Source organism: Anguilla rostrata, chromosome 4 (genome assembly GCF_018555375.3).
Source record: "Anguilla rostrata isolate EN2019 chromosome 4, ASM1855537v3, whole genome shotgun sequence".
In the NCBI taxonomy this organism is placed as follows: domain Eukaryota; kingdom Metazoa; phylum Chordata; class Actinopteri; order Anguilliformes; family Anguillidae; genus Anguilla; species Anguilla rostrata.
In genome coordinates, this window is record NC_057936.1 from 44,822,130 (window position 1) to 44,839,740 (window position 17,611).

General features: G+C 40.1%; 1 protein-coding gene and 1 long non-coding RNA gene across 5 annotated transcripts in view; one reads left to right on the top strand and one right to left on the bottom strand.

The window, feature by feature from the left end:
* Positions 1-4,205: 4,205 nt before the first annotated feature.
* Positions 4,206-17,611, bottom strand: part of LOC135253451 (uncharacterized) — a 47,561-nt gene continuing 34,155 nt past the window's right edge. The window contains exon 2 of the long non-coding RNA XR_010329619.1: positions 4,206-4,942. This is a non-coding gene — a long non-coding RNA (uncharacterized LOC135253451). The remainder of the gene's footprint in view (positions 4,943-17,611) is intronic.
* Positions 14,169-17,611, top strand: part of LOC135253444 (acyl-coenzyme A thioesterase 9, mitochondrial-like) — a 60,837-nt gene continuing 57,394 nt past the window's right edge. For 2 of the 4 annotated variants that reach the window (XM_064332738.1, XM_064332739.1), the window contains exon 1: positions 14,169-14,327. In XM_064332738.1, coding sequence (XP_064188808.1) covers positions 14,179-14,327 — 149 coding nt within the window. In that variant the 5' untranslated portion in view covers positions 14,169-14,178. The remainder of the gene's footprint in view (positions 14,328-17,611) is intronic. The other 2 variants (XM_064332741.1, XM_064332740.1) reach the window with 2 other exon arrangements.

The following is a 17,611-nucleotide window of genomic DNA, read 5'->3' on the forward strand; positions in this document are numbered from 1 at the left end:
AATTTTACTCTTGCTTCAGGGGAAAGGCCAAAAAAGCTTGGTACACATAGCCACTGACCCACAATGTTAGAACGGCCTCGAGCTGACCGGATGAAGGGCCCTTCCGGTAGCCGAATGGCGTTTCACATAGTCATCACTTCAGCCGGAGACTAAGTACTAACAACATGTCGGCGTATGTTGTTTTGGGGTTTTTTGCTGCTGCCCCCTCCCGGTCTTGTCCATGCATGCTGTATGGATGGCAATGAGTGAGGATTAATTTACACTGATGCAGGTAGTAGCATATTTCCCCCGGTTTAGTTTAAATCTCGGCGCTCGAGGGGAAATACCGACAAGCTGTCGGTACACATAGCCTAATATTACATCTCACATAGTATGTTCCCCTGGTTTATTAATTAATAATTCATCTAACTATTGCCCTCAGGGGAACGTCCAACATGCTGTGGTACACATAACCACTGATCCATGTAAAAAATAGACGGCCTCAAGCTGAATGGCTCGACTGGACGAAGGGCTTCCTCCAGGTGGTCGTACACAGTCATCACATCAGCCAGAGACACTTATTAATATCATGTTGGCATATGGTTGTTTTGGGGTTTGGCTGCTGGCCTCCCGGCCTTATCCACGCGGGCTTCGTGGTTGGCGGAGAGCTCCAGAAGAGAGCCATACCGCCAAACATAAGTGTATTGCCTTTATTGTCAATAAAGTTCTACTTTGATGACAGTGGTCCTGACAGAAATGGAGCATCGCATAGTTCTGGCAGGCCACGAGAGTCAAGCACTCCGGCTGAATCAGCCGATGGCTCAGCTGAGTGATGTTCGCCTATCACAGTACATTCACTAACACGGCGGTCTACTGAAACAGCCTCCCTCTACTCATTCGGCTGCTCATCCTGCATGCAAGCGCTGCACGTTGCTTCGTAAATCCCCTCCACCACCCCAGCTCCATCCCCATGCGTCAAGAATGTGCATTTCTCCATTCCTATGTGTTAAGAATTTGTATTGCTCCATTCCTATGTGTTAAGAAATTGCATTGCTCCATCCCTATGTGTTAAGAACTTGCTTTGCTGCTGGATCTGTTCTGTGTGTACCCCTCTAGGGGGGTTTGGCTGCTGGCCTCCCGGCCTTATCCACGCGGGCTGCGTGGTTGGCGGGAGAGCTCCAGAACAGAGCCATACCGCCAAACATAACTGTATTGCCTTTATTGTCAATAAAGTTCTACTTTGATGACAGTGGTCCTGACAGAAGTAACTTACCTGTTGTGACCGTTGTAGTGTAGTTGTAAAGAAAAAGAAGAGAACAAATACAGCCGAACACGAAGAAGAGGTAGCTGAGAGCTCTGAAGAAGAGGGATGGTACTATCCGCTCATGCTCCAAACCCCGTTGAGCCAGAGTAATCTCAGACTAAAGAGGCCTCAAACAGAAGAAAGTACTAGATTGAGAGTGACAGCTGAAGAGTTTCGTCCAGTTACAGCACAAGAACTAGAACGTGTTCATGACGGTGAAGTCCAGGAAGCTAAAGACCAGGTCCAAGAGGAGAATGAAGTGGATGAAGAACGGGTTCAAGATGAACTGGAGGGGTCTGGCGGATTGGAGGAATCACTTCAGTCAGTGGAGATGTCACCTGCTGGACGAGAAACCGAAAGCGATTATAGTGATAAAGAGGAGGAACAGAAAACACTAAGAAGATCTAGCAGAACTGTTAGACCGAAAGAATTACGACACCCTCGGTGAACCATCATTCAGACAAAGTCAAGTCAATCCGGTTCAAGCTTACTTAGTGCCAGGAAGTTTAGTCACGTACCCTGTTGCAAATCAGTTTCCCTGGTGGCAAGCTTTCCCAGCTAGGCTAAATAATCTGGCTAACGAATCTGTGCAAAATATCGCTAAAAGGAACACGGATCCCCTCTCCTCACCCCACCGGCGTAATGGAGGCATATGCTGAAGTTGTTCAGGAATTAGGCTACATATTTTAGCGAATGAAATAGGACACCGTATTCCTCTTAGTGATATTTTGCACAGGTTCGAACAGGTTTCAGAGGAGATTTGCCAGGCGTCGGCATCACACAACCTGCATATCGACAACCTAGTGTGGAGGAATTTATAAGATGTACGATTCCAACTACAACGGCAACTGTACCCACATCCTGGTCAGCCGCAGTGCAACATATCGCTATCAGCATTGTGATCATACGTCAGTTTTGGCCTGAGGGCTCCTGAAATAGCGGGTTTATTTGGAGTGTCAACAAGAATTTCCCATCGTAAATATGGTCAATTATGGTAACATTAGGAAGCTAGCTAGCTAGCTCGCTAACTTGGTGTATACCAGATTTCCCGGCTAGGCTAAATAAGCTAGCTAACATTAGTCAGCCATGAAGGGCTGAGATGGGGATACTATCACACCACTCCTTTGATTTTGTTTGTCTGGCTGTCATTTCTGATAAGTAGTTATTTGCTGATTTTGTTTGTCTGGCTGATAATTGGCTATTTATTTTCATTTTACCTTTTAGTGCTTGTACGATCTAGGACCCGTAGGTACGGGAAATTTAATCCTGAAGAAAACTGCTGCTGTCGCCTGTGTGATCTCTGCTCGATTGCTCTGTCTGTCCAACGATGCTGCTTAGACCTTGTCACCTCATTATAATATTGCGGCCCGAATGTGCCACATTCTCAAATATAATATTGGAGCAAGAAAATAGGAAATAGAAGAAGGAAAATACTAAATAGAAATACAATGAATATTGGAGCAAGAAAATAGGAAATAGACGAAGGGAAATACTTAAAAAAAAGTGGTGAAATTAAATATAAAAAATAAAATAATAAATCTGTGATTTGTGAGCAAAATACTAAATACAACAAATAAATTAAGTACTAATTAAATAATTTAAACTATATTTATTTGTGTCCATTTACTATTTGAGAAGGTGGCACACAGGGGCCCCCATACCATTTGAAATATGGCATTGGTTATCTATCGGTTTTAAAACTGTCTGGACAGCTATCGATCTTCCCTCCAACCCAAAATATCTGTACCACTCCTCTCTCTCTCTGACTCTTGCGCCTTTTTTTTCTTTTTTATCTCCTCTTCTCTCACTTTGCACCACATAGGCTACGGAAGCCTTCTCAGTCCAAAAGTATATGAATGGATACAGCAGTTCAAGCTCACGTCTCACAAATTAGTTGGCTGCTCCGAAGAACTGAACGGTCTTATCACTCTGCGAATCCAACGGCCGGCAAGAAAATGGCCAAAGATGCCATTGTGGCAGCAGCTGTGTAGAGGGGAGTCAAACTGGCTGACATTTGAACGAGCCTGGGGCCTGGGACTCATCCTATACTTCAAAGGACCCGAGAGTCTTGTAATAAAACAATAGATTACTCGGACTTCCTCTGGATGAGCAGGCCGTTGGCTCATCTGGACAAGACTGAGATAAAGGGAACTAGACTATTTGTGACAGGTGCTGGTGTTTTGGTCCGCAAGTAGGGCAAGGTCATTTTTCAGTTTTTTTACAGATTACGAAAGTGCAGATTATAAGCTTTCAAATGATGTGTCATACATTGAAATCTGAAAATAGTTGAAGAAGATATGCTTATTTGAATGTTGGTACTCCTAAAATCAAGTAGCAGAGAAAATCCCCTTGAAAGATCTTGAACTTTTCACACTTCTCACAGGGAGATAATAGGTGGGAACAATAGCTAGTTAACTCCACCCCAACCACTCCCCCACTAGAGTACCTGTAAATCCTTGACCATTTAGGGGTTACCCTATTTAAAGCTTTATAACTCCAGATGTGAATACCACAGAGACTAGAAAAATGTCTTAAATGAGGCAATACATTTGTACCATTTATAATACTAGCTTAGATTATTTCTTACAAAATTATGAATATAAAGTAAAGTGCCACAAATGCAATGGTCAAGGCAAAAAATCTAAAATGAATTTGCTCCTTTTTTAGTTCGCAATGAAATACTGGGAGATTGCGGGTTAAAGTATACATGTCCTGGATCAAAAACTTCTTGACCACAAGTTCATAAAATCTAAGGGTGGATATGTAGAACTACTAAAGATCTATGAAGCAAAAACTAAGCAGTGTACCCAGCATCTCCAAATCTACCCACAATGTCTCAATTATTAACACTGGTCTAAAATAGCTAAGGGTCCAGAAACAAATCCAAAATCTCTCCAAAAAGGAATATAATGCTTTTTGTCCATTGTAAAGCATATGAGCCCCTTATGAAGGTTTAAGATGAAACATAGATATAATTTAAACATAATGCAAACATATAGTCACACAATGCTGCACAGTACCTAAATGTGTAATAATTAACTCTTGTATGTAGCCTATTTCTATACTCTGTACACTCCTATGTTTTCTTGTATGGGAATGGGACGATATAAAAACATTTTTCAGCCGTCCACCACGTTTTGGCAATGTTTCAACACTCTCCTCATCACTGTTGTATGCGTCACAAAAACCATTACACTACTAACTAATGCTTACATTACAGTGTGAAATATCCACATTACATAATACCACTAACCTATTTAAAGACACTCAATTTCTAAAATAACGTAATAACCGAAATATTTTGAGCAGTAATACTTACATAGCAATGATTAAATCTTATCTATGTTCAGTAGATGGAGACAGAGACAGTAAATCAATGACAGTTATATCCGCTTCTGTTTTGCTCCAGAAAACGATGTCAGATAGGTCTATCAGCAAACATATGGCTTAGCTATGCCCAGAATTCCTCAATAATAATGGTATTTTCCAAGGAATTACGAAAAATCGTTGACAACGTTTCATTAGGTGCAACGTCTTTTAATGCTACCATATAGAGCGAATGCCATGGTAAGAAAATGTTCGGTTACGCTAACCTATAAAACGCTATTCCAAAAGCAAAATTAGACATGTTATACATCGTTAGAAAGCTTATACTCTCACCTACTGATTGAGCGTCCGCCATTTTAGCAACCTCACACAGTAAACAAACATAGGCTACTACCACACGGCTTTATTTATGGGCGGTGGCTTGACCGAAACAAAGTGACAATAGCCAACTAAATCAAACATGCTAATTAAACTGCACCCCCATCACGCCTCCAAAACCCGGCTGTAAGAATCACTAAAACAAGCCGACTTTGCTAACAAATTATAAGTATTTAGTGACCCTAAATATGTTGTTTATTCTATTGAGTGACTTCTTCAACACTTTAACTTTCGTAATATGAAAAAAAAGGAAAGGAAAACGGTAAAAAAAAATTTTAAAAACCTTTTTTGCCTCCTAGCGCGATTTCAAGATTTGCGACTTGCGGACCTTTTCTCCAGCACCCGTCACATTTGTCTATGGTTGTGTGTGCGTGTGTGGTTTGGGGCCATTAAGGGTGGAAAGATCATCAGGTCTCTGGCAAAATGGTAGGGCAACTACTCTTGACAGTACCACAGTGCCCTCATGTGGGCCCCTCTGTCATTACACTTTTTATTTCTTTCCTGGATCTGGACTCTAAACCGTCTGTTCATAATATTGAAAAACCCTGTAAAACCTTACAAACCGTGCACATGTTTTTGTTATATTGCTGTATTATGCCTTATGTAGTAATAACATGGATTGCATGTAAAATGGTTCAACAAAAGGGTATTTTCATGACAACTGCACCACAATATTAACATGTTTGGTATGGACGTATTCAGGGAAATTTAAGAAATTGAATGAAATTCAATGAAAATGTTTCATACCAAATAAAGTTTATAAAGCATAGTTTCAGAAACTCAGGGAAAAACTATCACAATGGAATGTCCTCTCTGGTAATCATCTCCTTTTCCCCTCCCCCCACTAATTGTTTTTACAACATCCTCCAAACGGTGGGGGCCTAAATTCCGGATTTTACCACCCGTCCAGGTTAATTTATGGCAATGCCGCCTGGATCAAACGCGTGATTTGGGTTAAAAGGGAGGGAGACAATCCAGTTGGGGAAGATTGTAATCGACTTCCCACACTGCGCATACTCTGTGTTCCGTGTGTAGCTGAACAGGCTGGGTAAAAACCTTTTACTCTGTATTTACGTTCTAAAAATTCCGTATTTTATTATTGACTGTGAATTCTAAGCTAATGACCTACCTGCCTGTTAATAAATTCTTCTTATTTTTAACTTATGTGGTCTTCATGACTGTAATCCAACTTATGTTATTTTCAGACAAAATTCTGACTAAATAACTCAGGGGGACAATTCTGACTAAGACCCACTGATCAGGGGTCTAGTACAGCGAAAGTCTTTAGTGAGGTCCTCAAGTTAGATTGGCGACCACGCTCTGCCCGCTAACGGGATTGGTGTTGTATTGGTTCTGGAGTTTTTGGCTTAAGAGGACCCTTGGGCGTTATACGTCGGTTCTTGTCAAATTCGCCTTAAGGAGCTTGATAAATGCGCACTGACCTGGGCTCATAACTGTCTATGCAAAGATGAATGTATTGTATTATGGTGGTCAGCCTTCTACCCTCTGTAGGCTTCACCGAACTGAGATTTAGCAGTAGTGCTAATCCTGGGAACATATACTGAGGAATGATGGCACAAGACAGAGTCCAGTGTAACCACTCCAAGCTCCACGTATGGTTAAAACCAAATTTTAAATTCTAATTTCATTTGGAGTCAGATAATTACGAGAGTAAACCATAGTAACTGTTACACCTACTTGCTGTGGTCATGGATATATTTGATGTGTTGTTCCGCTCCTTTGTGAATATTCTGATGCTCCCATTGGAATATTGACAGTCCGGCGACAGATCAGATATATCTCTGATGACAACATAGCCCCATGTGCGAACGGAGAGTAATAAGAATGTTACTGGTCCGTTTCAGGCCAGTCTTAAGCGGGATATGGAGCAGCGCATTCATATCTGACCCGTGGCGACGGATCCAGTGCATTCTTAAGTATAATTGTGCCCTGTTCTTACGAACAGAGGAAAAATAAATAACATCTCTGGTTTTGACTCCAGCCAAGGGAAAACACGTTATGCCTTCCCTTCCAGCTACAAACCCCCATTGGTCTAGCTGTGAGGTGTTTACAGCTGTGAGCATAGGCGTAGATTTGGGGGGGGACGCAGGGGATACGTCCCCCTCAATATTTAGAACACGTGCATATGTCCCCCCAATAAAAACTGAATTTAGTGTTTTCCTTTACATAAATAAATACAGGGCACAAATCGGTGCATAAAAATTCACCAGAATGCAGGAAATGAAGTGTTTGACGCTCAAAATTTCCTGGGGGAGGACCCCCACACCCCCGCTTAATGTGTCCCCCCAGTGTTCAAACAAAGTTGCTTCTGCTGAGTAAATATTAAATATAAAAAAATATATAAATGAATTTAAATGATTTTTTTCCTAATAAGTTCTTGTCATGGGTCATACTTTACCATCCATATGCTATAGTAGAGCCGCCACCAGTTTGATCCTAGCTGTTGTCATGGGGGGGGGCTGCTGCGCCGTGCTCTGCGCTCTGTATATTTTCCTGCTTTCTTGCCCTTTGCCACATGTCTGAATACTTTGGGATTGTCTCGGTTGTTGGAGATCATTGTAGAAAAATAAGCTTGCCTGGCTGTTCTGATACTCCGATTATAGCTTGCAAGATTATCTTTTAAAATTTCATAATGGATGTGCAATTTTGTTTTCCCCCACTTATGTTCTGCCTTGCGGCAGGTCCTTTTAAGCTGTTTTAACTCCTCATTTTTCCATGGGGCTTTGGGTTTGGATGTGACCAGTTTTTGTTTCAGCGGGGCCACAGAGTCAATGGTTGCCTTCAACTTTGTACATAAGCTATCTGCTAGTTCATCACAGGAGGAGGGCAGGAATGGTGATGGACTATCCTTAAAAAGCGACATACAATTTTCAGCTGAGTTAAGATAATGTTTCTTAACAGTACGTTCAGTATTGATTAGCGCATTGCATGCTATTACAGTAAAATAAACACAATAATGATCAGAAAAAGTAACATCACAGGTAGAGGTAATATCTATGGAGAGTCCCAGAGTAATAACAAGATCAAGTGTGTGTCCATGTTTGTGGGTGGGTCCTTTACCATGTTGTACAAAGTCCATAGAATTCAGAAGGTTAATAAAATCAGTGGCTTTAGAGTCTGCAGCATTGTCTACATGAAGGTTACAATCTCCCATAACAATAATCCTATCATAGTTTGAATGAGTGATTGGCAGCATTTCTGAGAAATCATTCAGAAACTATTACACTGTACAGGCCCCCTAAACAATGTCTGTGCTATAGTCTGTGATCATGTCAAACTTCACCTACATGACCATTCTGCTAAAACATATTGTTTCAACTACTCAATTTCATAATTTGTCCTCATTTCTCTCTTACTATTGTTATTTTATAATATGCAAAGATTGCTGGGACATATGCATCTACTCCTATTCTCCACTATCCAGTGTTCCGGTTCTACTACTTCCAATTCTCACATAAGATGACTGATCTCGCTAAGCAAAACAGCGAAGGATTCCTACATTCAGATAAGCTTATCAAAATGCCTTATAAACCTTACTAACACGAAAGGTGGATCTCGACGAAATAATAGAAAATGAACGACAAAAGGGTACACAAATTGCGACCTAGGGAGCTCTAATTCTACGAGCTTGTTGATAATTTTGTCAATCAAGGCTTGTTGAATGGCCGTCAAATCCGTGAGTACATACCAGAGACTGTAAAAATATGGACAAAGCTTCTGTGACGTCACCCATTGACTCTCCGTGGGTCTCTAAAACACGTTTTGAAGCTCAATGGCTCAAAAGCCCATCAACCTGAATGAAGGATTGCAGAATGAACTTGAGGCTAGCTGACTGTCTGCTGTTATGTTTTAAAATATACTATCAAATGTTTACGGAGTTTAATTTCCATCCGTGACTGTACTGTGTCATGTAATCACGTTATATGTGTATGACATTAATAATACAATTATGTTCAGTTATCTTCAATTTATGTTTCTCAGCAAAACGAATATGCTTAGCTAGCATATCAGCTTGCCAGTGAGCTAGGTAGGCTATCCGTGGTTAGCTCACGCATTAGCAATATGAACCACAGGGGAAGAACATTGACTACACTGATGGTCAATCAATCAGAGATGTGTAGGCTACTGGTGATTTGACTAGGCTAATTTTCATATAACTGTCTGGTAGACCTGCTGTTAACCAAGCAAGTTATCGTCGTAGGTTTTCGCCACAGTCAATTAATGAGCCAGTAACTGCTACTCCATCGCCGTTTGTGGTGTTCACTTGCTGGGTGACGCTAGCTGACCGATCGTTCGCATGTCACTTTTTACCGAATAAAAATTAACACTGTCAGCAGTGATTAACAAATCTACCAAGTATTTTAATAACTGATCTGCAGACATGTAAATATGACAACGCACTTTGTACAGCAAGTTTTCCACCCGGTGCATGAAGACAAAAATAATGTACATTGAATTTTCTAATTATTATTAGGCTAAACCAATGGAGAAAAGCCAATATGTCTTGTCTAACATTAGGCTAACTTAAGCTGTCTTTACTCTGCCGAGCCGGGTTAAAATGCTGTAGCAGACCTGGGATAGAATTAGTGATGATCAATTTCCACAAACGTTCTTTATCCACCTTTTGCTCGGTATGAACATCTTTACACTGCAGAGAAGAATTCGCGGGATTCGCTGTGGTTCGTGCAATTATGTATCTCGTGCACAATAAACAGTCTTTTTCGTGAATGATTGTTATGTGATATTTTTTGAAACAACTGCCTTGTTGTTTCTGGTTTTGCGAGCTAAACTGTTCGAGAATAAAGCTGAGCTGGGTGTTAAATTAGCAATCAGAACAAGAAGAATAAAACAAAAACAAAGGAGATTTCATCAAAAAAGGGCATCAAGGCTGAAGGAACACGAGGAAGCGTAATAAAATAATAACAACGCTAATCCATACTGCCGTATTCTTTTATTTAGTTTTCTCCGGCTTGACGTCTTTACACAGAAATCAGACCCGCTCTGCTCCACCTATACCCCGGCTTTATTCCGATCAATATATTGATGAACTTGATGGCAATGTAAATAACAATAACGTTAAGGCCAGTTCAGATCAATGATTCGCAACGAGACGAAACAGTTTTAGAATGTTGCAGAGAAAATTGCAGCGGTGTGAACTGGTTAGTTGCAGAGCGTCTGAAGCCGTTGCCTGGGGTCTCAAAAGACCCACCTTGTCAAATTGCTAAGTGCAGTTTTAAAACATTTAAAAATCAGACGTCTAGGAATTTTGCCTATTAATATAAATTAATATAATAATAGGCTCAATCACCATTGTGTTACCTAATTCAGCGATAGATAGTGACTTAACAGACATTTATTTTAATGAAAATCTTCGAGATTATTAGCCTACTTCAAGTAGTTTGCAGACTAGCAGTAGTTTCCAGTCAAAATTTCCAATACTTGTTTAACGCTGGGTAAATCAAGTAGCATACATTTGACTGCCTCTATTCAGCTTGCTGTAGAAGAAGTGTTGCAGATCCCAGTCATTAATAAGCAAGCAGAGACTTTTCAGAGATTTTTACACAACAATGTAGCATTCTACACCTCTACATACACAAGAGCAGAGAGGAGGCATAACTCATCTCTGAAGTTTACAAATGAAGATTTCGGTGAGCTGGAATTGTTTGTACATGTAATACAAACAGTGAATGCCAGCCAATTCCAATTATCATTGTAAGGTCCTATAACATTATGCCTGATGTTGTTTTTCTAACAGACAGCTCAGTGTGACATCAAAAAATATACTCATTAAACTTGAGATGACTAGCAGGACACATGCATATCTGCTGGCAGACATTGAACGCAAATGTATTTATGTGGATGGCTGGCTTCATTCACTTCCTAACAGATATGAGAGAGATTAGCAACACAGTTGTCTAAGGAAAATATGGCTAATGATCTGGTGGCAGTGTGGACACAGCTAAATTTAAGCCAGGGTTGTCCAAACAAGGTCGTTGGAATTTACTGTAATCCCAGTTTCACAGGTGGACTTGGAATCTGTCTAGTGCAATTATAAGAGCTTCACTAACTATTATCTGGATAACCAAGTTATGACTACATGGCTTTAATACAGTGGCAAACAAATTAAATGTCATGTTCCGGTGTTCCTGTCTGCGTTTTCCCTGTTGGGCCGCCAGATGGCGGCACTTCTGTTTTGTGTCCTGTTCCCCCCTGTTAATTGTATTATTGGTTGTCTCGTTATTCCATCATTGTTCCCACCTGTGTCTTGTTATCCCCTCCTTCTGGTTTGATTGTTTTTTGAGTTCACCTGTGTCTTGTTACCCCTTGTCTATTTAAGTTCTCTGTTCCCTTGACTCGGGGGCTGGTTCCTTGTGTTTGTTACCTGACTTACATGTACCTGCCTGCTTGTGTTTGTTACCTGACTTACATGTACCTGCCTGCTTGTGTTTGTTTCCGAGGTCTGTTTGAAAACCGTATGTACCTGCCTGTGTTTGTTCCCGATATCTGTTGGTTTCAACCGTATGTACCTGCCTGTGTTTGTTCTGACTTGTGTTTTGTTTTCAGACCGATTATACCTGCCTGTGTTTTGTTTGACCTGCCCTTGTCCTCTACCTGCCTGTGTTCTGCCCTGCCCATGTTTGTGAGTTCCTGTTTTCTGTTTCACTAGATTATTTTTTGAGTTTGTGTTTTTGTCCATTGTGGCCCTGTTTGTTTGCCTGTGTTAGTAAAGTCTTTGTTAAATTTCCCTTTTGAGTTTGTGTTTTTTTTTTTTTCTTCCCTCTGCGTTTGGGTCCCCCCTACCCGTACCGTGACATTAAATACATGGATACAACTGTGTTCCTTATTACATTTTTTTCTGCTCAATTTGTGATTATTAATGTTAATACTACATGCAGGAAGACAAACTGCTCTAAGTGCATTTGAAGCTTGGTGAAGCCCTAAATAACTTGATCACTTTGTTTCCTGTAAATAATAGCTACATTGCATACAGGATTTTGAATAAGCTGAATTTATGTCCAGTGTTATGAATCTGAGTGTGTGTGCATTGTGTGTTGTGTGAATTAGACTACATATTTATTGTTACACACCACTTCCTTTCAATATTTTCTTAAGTTTGTTATAAGGTAATTTAGTCTAACTTAATTTTCCTTATTCAGTGTGGACACTCAGCCCAATATTAAACTGGATTGCCTGTTTTCGTTTTGACAATACGAATATGGAAATGTGATTCTTCATCTGGTGTTAATGTTTTCTTCAAACATTTAATTGTGTTTAAAATTACTATGTAAATTATTACAATGGGATGAACTTTACACAATGTATAATATTCTACCGAAAATGTAGTATAATATCCTACAAGAATATTCACAATGATAAATTACCCCCGTAAATGACCTCCCTAGCTATGACCTCCTGGCTATTCCTAGCCAGCGTGACTCTGATCTCAAGCATAATGCACCGTTGTGAAAAGCGACTGCAGATTGGAACAGCTAGCTAATATAATTAACTTGATTTATCTGCTTTCTTTGACTTGAATGCCTGTTAGGTGCATGAGAAAAAGCAAAAGATTTAATCAATCAAGTTTTATTTTTTATTCAAATGGAAACATGCAATGTGCTTTATATTTATATGTATATTAACAATGTGTAGTAATAAAATAAGAGCTTGTCACCTACTGAAATATTGGCTCGTTTTACTTGTTTACAGGAAAAAGTACAATACGGGCAACGACAACCTGTCGATACGATTTGCTGTAGGCTACTGTAATGTTGTTAGTCATGCTGTCCTGAACGGGTAGTGACAATCTAAGCAGTACAAGGAGGAAATTATTCAAAATGCCATTGCCTAGTGCTGATAAATGTACCCCATCACTTAAAAACCGTCCCGGTTAATTGTGCTTTGTGTCTGCGTGTTCTTAAAAAATAATGAAATACACGCTAAGATCCAGTAAATCCACTAAAAAAATGAACGTTCGCATCCTTAGAAAAACGATGAGTAGCCTACAATTAAAAGGGAACCGCGAAGCGAATTCTACATCAGTGGAATTCGGTTTATCACAGCACACAAACAAATTTTCGCGCTGTGCGCATTGAACTATGAGTTAGCCAAGACAGAATAAATAAATGGGCAAAATGCAAAAATTTACGTAAACTCTTGATAAATTAGGCTTATGTATTATATTCATACAATCATTATCTTTGTAAATAACATGTTTATCATCTTCATCACCACTTCATCTTAACCAGCAGTAGGCTATTTGAAAGATAATTAAAGAACAAATTAAATATAGCCTATTCTCATTATTTAATTTATGTTGGCCCGTTTATTTTTCATAGCCTGTGATTACGTTGTCATCATCAGCACCATCATCATTCAAAGACAGAAATATTACAACTAATAGCATTTTAATGATATTATGCTATTAGTAGAAATATCAAAATGAGAATGTAATCTAAATAATATTGTGGAATCAGCATAACAGAATCTTAATTTAAGAGCCACATATGCTAGCTTTATTAGCTACTAAATATTTATTTGTTACGAGTCATTCACCATGAACAACGGACAAAAGAAAATTATGGCAGGTAACATTACTATTATTAATATATCAAAATAACAACATAATCAAAACAATAATGGCGGTGGATTCATGTTGTTTTAGGTCATGGTTTAATACTCTGCGCAGATATATTGGTTCCGTGCAAGCAACTCTGAATTCAACCCTTTTCTACATCGATGAGTCATGTACAGTCTTATACCCGGACACGTAGGCTATGAGACGAGCGGGTGTGCTTGTCTCGGCCAGAGACTGTAAAAAATAGCAGTTACGAGCATATAGTCTATGGTTACGAGCACTGTGACGTAAAACTATGCGGACCAAATTGGAATGAAATATAAAATCCTATATCTTCTTCTGTGGCTGAGTCGTAATTAGATCAGTGTGAAGAAATTTTAGAGATAAAAAGTTCTGTCCAAAACAATTTAATTTGGCCAGGGTAAATTCGTAGTTTTGAATGGACTTGAATGGGGAAATTTGCTTTTTGGCACCAGAGGCTTACTAAACTGCAATACCTTGAGTAACCACTGGAGTTTATGAGCTTCACTGAGAATGGCAATCCCTGGTCCCCTGGTTTGAAGGAAAACTTGTCTCTAGTTAAATATACAAGTCTATGGTTACGCGTCATATCTGTGCGGAAGTGCATTATAAATTTTCAGTTGTTGGAGGGAACTCTCCATCATTCCGGTTCCTCCATATTTCTGTTGGGAAGCTATATTCGGTTATTTGTTTAGGTGTAAGCGAAGACATGCTGCCATCAAGGTGAGTAGGCTATTCAAGGATAAGCAATATGTAGTAGTTAAGTTAACGTTTCTACTAGTTAATAACATGTCAGTTGTATTTGCATCGCAGTGGATTATTATTGTAGTTGATTATGCCACGAAGTGCACTGTCGACTGACTCGCAAATTTCTTTGCTATCTAACTAATTTCTCCATAGCTAGATTAGGCTATTTTGCGCGGTGAAGTTGACATGAAATTCTTCCCGACCGTGATAACTGTCTGACTTGTTTACATTTTGGACAGATGTGGCTTCTGAGTTTTTTCTTCTTCCGTCGCAGCATTTTCGACACACGCAATATCGGAAGCGCTATCCTAAAATTACCGTGACTTTACAGTATAGTCAAATGACAACATATAAATCGCTAATTTGCCAGAATATAACTGTTGTTTCCTATAATACGATTTTAAAAATAAGATGCTTCCCTTCGCATGTAATCACTGTCGTTTGAGGGAAATGCATCATCACCTGTGTGACGTTTAGGGTGGGGTTATCTGTTTTATAAAAATATATGTTAAAATGTTGTTCAAACTAGTTTTTCCGGTGACATAGCCACCAGAAAACATGTACACTGGCAAGCAGGTCATAGCTAGGTGTGACTGTTCGAACTCCTGGGGATTCGAAATCCAAAGACGGCGCATGTCTCCTATTCATCGTAATTACAAAAAACACCTATTCGTAAAACTCATGCTTTATACCACACTATAGACAAGACCTTGGCGAAGAAATACATGCAAGGATCTTGTTGTTCAAATGAGTTTTCCCCGTGACTTAGCCACCAGAAAACATGTACACTGGCCGCAAGTTATAGCTGGCTAAGGAATACTATAGCCTATCTGCTGGGGATTCGAAATCCAAAGACGGCGTGTGTCTCCTTTTCATCGTAATTACAAAAAACACCCATTCGTAAAACTAAAATGCTTTATACCACACTGTAGATAAGACCTTGGCGAAGAAATACGTGTTAAGGATCTTGTTGTTCAAATGAGTTTTCCCCGCGACTTAGCCACCAGAAATAATACAGTTACAAGCATGGGATGTATGAAAAAACAACACCGCAATATTGGAGGTATTTTCACGAATGTTCAGTTCACATTAGTTCGCACGTAGCGCACATTCATTCTGTCACATTTCACCCGGTGAAATGCAGTACATGCAAGTAAAAAGACGAGACCGTTTTTGGGGAGGGGGGCCGTGCTTCCAGCGTCTTGAGCAATATGCAAATTAAGTTGTGACGATGGTGCGTCTAATCCAATCAGCAGTGCCAATAACAACAGCATCCTGAGTTGCAGGCTGAAGTTCAAAATAAAAATCTGCACTAAAAGATGAAGACAGAAAAATATGCTTTTATGCTCACTACGAAACACAGCAGAACAAGTGGGATTTCAAAACTGCATGCAGTACAATGTATCACTTCAACGAACACAAAGTTACATTGAGATAGCAACAAAGTAAAAAGACTAGACACGTGTCTTCAGTAACTTGCTTTATTATATCAAAACCACTAGCATACGGCGCAATGTTAGGAAATTAAAACGATTTTGAAAATATAACGTTAGCTAAATATATAGCTAGCAAGCTGAATTATTTAGGAATCGCCCCTCACTCCTTCCCCAGCCCCAGAATACAGAATTGTCAGCATTCAAGGCAGAGCTTGGGTTGGACTTTAGTACATTTGCCACAGACAAGTCGCTTACACTTGTCACAGATGTCACAAGTTTTGTTCCCTCCACATCTGGATACCTGGCAGCGTTTTCTTTTTAGTGACTGCTCTCGCTGCGGTGTGTTGGGGGCTTGTGGACTGCACAGTGGCGTTAGGACGGTACGCCATGGAGTTTGGAAGCCTAGAGCTGCCTTTGCCATGTGACTTCCATCACATGGCAACTCCTTAGCTAACTCAAGAATAAAGCTTCTTCTACTAATTGTTTTGTCCATGCACTGCGTATACAAAACATGGGCATTGATAGCAGCCAGATACAAAATGTTGTAAAAAATGGCAACTGGCCAACGATGACTGCCCCCCCTTGACCGAATACAGCCATGCCATCTGGTCCAAAACATCCGCTCCCATTTTTGTGGCGTTATAATGGGCGATTGTTTCTGCCAGTTTTTTTGGATTGCTGTCGATCGATACTGTTTTGTGCATAGTGCTCAAGATGCACACATTTTTCTTGGGCTAGCACTGATAAACCGTGTTCAGCTCTCCAGATTGTGGTGGAAAATCTCTCTTTATTTTGTGCCTTCACAGAAGGGTACCTTCATGGTACCAACCTATGTAGTTTTTTTTTGCATGTAGATTGTTCGCCAGAGCTATTGAGGTGAAGAAATTGTCTGCGGTTATATTTCTTCCTTTTCCGATGAAGGGTTCCACAAGGCGCATTGTTCGCCGTCAGGCCTGGTCTCATATTTCCCAAGGTATGGGAAAGCGTTCAGCATATATTTGGTTTCAACGTCAGCTGCTATCCAGAACTTTATTCCAAATTTGTCTGGTTTAGTAGCTATGTACTGCATGAAGCGGCACCGTGCTTAGGTAGGGAACAACTGCTCATCAACAGTTATGTTTTCTCCTGGAGTGTAACATGGAGTCCTGTTACAAATTAGTTACAGATTTCGGAAATCATGGCAAATTTGTCTTTCTCAAGATGTGTTGCCCTTGTGTCCTTGTCATCAAATCTGAGAGAGTGCATGATGTCCCAAAATCTTTGCCGTGACATAGTTTTGTTGAAAAATTGATTTCCCAAGTCTGAAGACCAAAAGTCTTCTAAATCCATGCTTTTACCACCACTGATGCCTCGTATAGGGCCCAATTCTTTTTTCGTAAGACATTGCATGATATTTCTCTGCCCAGAGCATTACCAGCAGTCTGTTCTACTGTTCCATCGTTTGCCCTTCCGTCTCTCTCTGAGACAAGCTCAGCCTCATTCTCAACTTCAGAATCAGAATCAGAACCTAAATCACATTCAATATCAAGCTCAATCTCCTCATTGCCCGAATGCATTTCATTTGCATTCTGAATCAGGTCTAAAGCTTGCTTGGCAGTGTATCGCTGTGGTCGTCTGTACATCTTTGCAACCGATACCAAACCGAACCGGTCGCTTAAATAATTATGCTTCTCCTTTATAGCTCTCTTTTTGTAGCCCAATAGTAATTAAAATAGAAATTATTATAACTGCCCCGCCCATGCCATTATAGTTTCAGGTGTGAGGGGCATGGTGTGGTGTGTGAAAAGCCAATTCCTTGATGGGGTGTAAAATCCATAACATGTT